This window comes from Carassius carassius, chromosome 11 (genome assembly GCF_963082965.1).
Source record: "Carassius carassius chromosome 11, fCarCar2.1, whole genome shotgun sequence".
NCBI classification, from domain to species: domain Eukaryota; kingdom Metazoa; phylum Chordata; class Actinopteri; order Cypriniformes; family Cyprinidae; genus Carassius; species Carassius carassius.
Window position 1 is genome coordinate 22,203,708 of NC_081765.1, and position 5,113 is coordinate 22,208,820.

The following is a 5,113-nucleotide window of genomic DNA, read 5'->3' on the forward strand; positions in this document are numbered from 1 at the left end:
AAGTCATTTGACCTTATAAATACAGCGTGCGCTGTTGGTTGGAAATTTGTTTCAGTACCATTTGATGTTTACACAGTTTATGGTTTATAATCATAAAATGATAGTGCAAAAGCATTTACCTTACACTTGGGACTACAAACAAAAGACATTACAATAAAAGCTATGAAAATCCATGTCTTTTCAAAGTCTTGTTTGGCTATTAATAGTCACTGTATTAGAGCTTTAGTCGATAAATCTTCTATATCCTTTGAAAAGGACATACTTTTTAATGAATACGTTTTTCTCAGTGAGGTCCACTAATAAAATGTTTTTGTTTAAAAATCTTTGTTTTCATGACCATTTCCCAACAGGCAAATGTTTGCTTCTGTGACTTGTATATGAAATACTGTGCAGTGCTGGTTTTCTTTCAGGTTGATAAGTCTCGATAAAAATAGTGAAAGATCATTTTTATCTGTACTGTGAAATGCATCCAAGTGTATCAGATTATTGGAAAAGTAAAAAATTTAGGGCAGGGATCTATATATATTTAGACTGAGTTATAACATTTTAAATCAAATTTGAGGGAAAACATTTTTTTAAATATATGAAAATAAGATTTATGAAATGAAGTGGTTTATTGGTTTAGTGAATGATTTAGTAAGTCAAAGACAGTCACTTGATTCATTCCTGAATGAATCAGTGCTTTTAAACAAATCTAAAAATGATTCAGTGATTCCATGATTCACTCATAAAGACTCGTCATTTGTCTCCACCTACTGGTGTAATAGTGTAATCTGCATAAAGAGTCAGAAAAATTCCCACAGCTAATGCACAGACTGTGAGCCTGTCTGAAACAGTAAATCAAATTCATGTTCCAAAACTAACTGATGTGTAACTTTACAACAAACCCAGTTTATGTAATTCATGTCTCTCTTTTTTAGGGTCAGTGCGACCTCCTACGAAGTGCTAAGATAGATGCTCTGGATACGTTGAGGCAGCTGGCATTGGCCTGTGAGGCCTCCGGCCTGACATTGACCTCTGACGGTCACTACACCCCTCATGGCCTGTCCTCCAGACGTGGCAGTAGCCATGGCAATGGTCGCAGCTGAGCCCCAGAGACTCGCACAGTCATTGGGAGCACATTTATTCATGGGTGAATGAATGGTCGAATGTTGGACAGACAGAAAGACAGATGTGGTGTCTCAGATGAACTGATGCTAGTAGAGGCATTTGTCCTTTATTGAAGTGGGTGCTTGGTTTTAGCACAGCATTGACCAGATTTTATTTGAGGACAGAACAAGCAATGTTCTTATCAAGACATACTGAATGAAGGATGTAAAAGGAATTAAAGCGAATTCCTCAGCGATATAAAATGACTCATGTCAACAATTTAGAAAACATTCCTGCAATATTTAAGAAGACTTTAATGTAGAACTTCTTGTAGTTCACAGACTAGAAATGTTCTTTCGAGCAGAAAAAAAAGTATAAATCTACAACTGCAACTAATGTCGAATACAGAAGACTCATTAGTCTTTCCCCTAGTTTATGACAAAATCACCAAAGTGTGCGGTTTGTTTACTCAGGTTAGCATGGACACATCTCAGAAATACGTTGGTCTGCATCATCTTCAGGGCTGTATCTCCCTCTCTGCTGTCACTCAAACCGATTGACAGGTGATGCCCACCAGCAGGACAGCACCATTTTTCCCTCCATGCCCTATCCAGTCCAAAGTGTATGGGATATAACTGGTGCTTCTCCATTTAAGGAAACCATATCCTCATCTTCCGTCGTCACCAGTGACATGAATCGTCTTAAGCTCATTAACAATGCAGGATGAAAGAAGGCTTTGTTAAAATACTGCTAGGTACACCCTAACAGTGTTAACTGAGCCAGTTATTTAATGGGAGGACAAGTACTGGTCACACCGCACAACCATGTAATGCATTTGGAGTTCAGCACCTTGGATTGGAACAATATTACAAAATTATGAACTACAGTTTGGGTGAAAAGTGACTCTTTTTTCTAACACACATTCCTTGGCTTGATTGGATGAAGACTTCTGAGTCTGCTGGTATGGTCATCACATTTTTTTAAACATTTTTGTCATAAAGACAGAAATGCTACTAAACATGGCTAGAATTGTTTGATTAAAAAAGAAACTAACTCTTATAAAAAAAAAAAATTTAAGCACTGAAACAACTAAAGTAGATAAAAATCTAAAGTATAAACTGTTTTGTAATATTTGACAGTGTTGTGTTAAACAAGGAATACATTGGCAGTATACTGCGATCAAAGACAGACAATAAACTAGTTTTTGAAATTGTACCTTTTTCTTTTCACGTTAACAGAATAACAGAAATTAGATATGTGAGTTTGGGAAAACATATATATATATATATATATATATATATATATATATATATATATATATATATATATATATATATATATAATTTTTCTTATGGTAGACAAGTTAATGTGTTAGGATATTGTGTATGTGAACGTACCTGTGCAAGGGTGCTAATGTAAATTTGTGTGAGACGTTTCAGTGGTACTTGTTCTGAATGTGATTAATCTGATGCCTGATCGGTTCGGGCAGTTGTTTTTAAGCAAAACCCTTACTGTTGGATGATGTCAGACATTTCATTTTAGAAGACCAAATGAGCATATTCACAACAGTGAATATGTATAAAGCGATAATGAACAGGATGAGAAAAGTCAAAACATTTCCACATAAGCAAACTTCCTGTTTTGTGTCTCTCTTTTTGAACTCTTTTACTCTACTTTGTACTGGTCTCTACTACTTTTTATGTGTTTACTTTTGTCTTCCTCTGTCTGTGCCCTTGTTCTCTTCCTGTTCTTTTTGAAGGGCGAGCTATCAGTGCCTGTTCTGTGACAGTTTTTGTGTGTTCACGTCTGAACTGAATGTGTACTAATTCCTAAAGTGTTCCTTAAAAAAACAAATGGTTTGCTAAAGAGTGAACAAAAACAATTATGTAAGAGAATTGTAGATATTATATCTTAAAGCTACTAACATAGTTGTCCCCTTTACTGTGTGTGTGTGTGTGTGTGTGTGTGTGTGCGCGCGTTTGTAACACGTAACCCTTGTTCCTCATTGGACCTGCAACTCGGAGGATCTGTGTACATGTAAAGGGGAAAAATCTAAATAATGACTACCCATTCACAGTATTAGCTCTCCGTTCCAGTTTAAATGACTCTTGTGACCAATCAGACATGTGAAGTGAGTTGTCTTACTTTAGACGGGTACCCCATTGAGGAGCACTTTAAACAGAGCAATCCATTTGGACCGGTCTATTGATTCCTGCAGTATTAGGTAGTGGTCAACATCTCAGACGGTGCTATATTACACTGTTGTTTGACGTTAAACATAATGACTAGCTTAATGAGGAGCATTAATCCAGCTGTCCTAATATGCCGTTTCTGTTTTTTTTTCTTTCTCACGTGTGGTTACCATGCATTTGTTGTGTCTACTTTTCCTCTGACTCTTAAAAAATTTAATCTATTGTTTAAAATATTGTTTTGTGGAATTCTTGTTAGCAGTTGTTGTCCTTGTATAAACAGAGAGTATTTATTAATGGTGACAAGTGTGTGTTAAACAAAGTCAACTTCAAAGCTGTGTTGCTTTTATTTTTATTTTGAAATGATGGTTTGTATTTTATAACTAATAAGTTGATGTAACACAGATGTGCCCCAGACTAAATAAAGCTATCTTTTACTGACTGCTGTCTCTTCTGTTAACGGTTAACTGTTGTGTCTTATCAGTACTGCTGGAGCACTTTAGCTATTTAATAACTTGTGTTTGTTAATAGGATGCTTATCCAGTCCACTTAACGTTATTTTGTGGGGAAACGCTAGCTATCAATAATGACTATGGGAAATTATTCCAAGTAGCCAGCAGGTGGAGTTGTTTCCAGTCTTTAAAATCAGAGGATTCTTGCAGGACTGTTGCTACCACAGAAGTTATCTTCTTCCTGTCAAGCCTGTTGTAATTATTTATTGAAATATTTCTCATGTGTACCATGTGTATTTTGACTTAGCTGCAGTATAGCATCTAATCAAGAATTTCAAGTATTTAAGTATTTGTGCTTCATCATTGTACGTAAGCACTCAGGTAGACAACGAGTGAATTTCAAAACTTGCACACAGTTACATTTTCAAGAATTGTTTTATTATTTAACTCAATTTAATTTTGATTAATTACATATTTCTCAGATCTTCATATCTTAAATATTTTCTTTTTTGATTTTCTTACTGAAAAATGTAGCCTATGCATTTAATGAAATTCTTTTCAGTGTAAAGTGGCCTCAAATTTCTCATTAGTCATGACAACGCGCTATTTGACCTGAAGCCTTATGCTTTTTACCAATTGGTAATATCCATATCCAATTTGACTACTAGCAACTATTGTAAAAACCACTACAAAATCGTCTGTTTGACAGTTTCCGGATTTTGGTTTCAAAAGTAGCTAAAAGTAGGAATGTGTTTTTAACAATAAATATAATAGTAGGCTATGTTTTTGGGTGGATAATTTGACTTTTAACTAAGGAAAATTTGGACACTCGAACTTTACCTTTTTCAATTATGATGCATAAGGTCTTATTTCTCAGATAGGTTGGCTGCTATAAACCGGGAAACGTGTTTTGGCTTATACGAACCAGCTGTTGTTAGCGAAATTACCTCTTGGTGGAGACAGTGACATAGAATTACGGTGAGAAATGAATATCCACACCCCTCTCTAGTAGGCTACACATTTAAAAAGGCAGAAAGCAGAAAACAAATTTGTCTCATTTGTCAAATATTTTAATAAAATATATTTATCTTTCTTTTCTTTTCTCTATAACATTTATGCTACCAGTGACGTTTTTATTATTTGTCTGTCACAATTTTAAATATATATTTTTCAAGTTATCAAAAAAAAAAAAAAATTAAAACTCTAAGTGGTTTGACCTGCACCATAAGAATTGAAGCATGTGGAGTCTCTGACTGTTACACGTGGCATTGGGCTTTATAGACACGCACCCCACAGGAACAGATGTAAAAACATGTGACACTGTGCCAAGCGGACAGGTGAAATGACAGGCCGACAGTGTCTAATGCAGCGAACATCTGCCTG

The 5,113-nt window shown here is 35.3% G+C and overlaps 1 protein-coding gene across 1 annotated transcript in view; it reads left to right on the forward strand.

Annotated features, from left to right (window-relative positions):
* Positions 1-2,355, forward strand: part of plcl1 (phospholipase C like 1) — a 71,745-nt gene extending 69,390 nt beyond the window's left edge. Inside the window, exon 8 of the mRNA XM_059562138.1 lies at positions 921-2,355. Coding sequence (XP_059418121.1) covers positions 921-1,088 — 168 coding nt within the window. The 3' untranslated portion in view covers positions 1,089-2,355. The remainder of the gene's footprint in view (positions 1-920) is intronic.
* Positions 2,356-5,113: the final 2,758 nt, after the last annotated feature.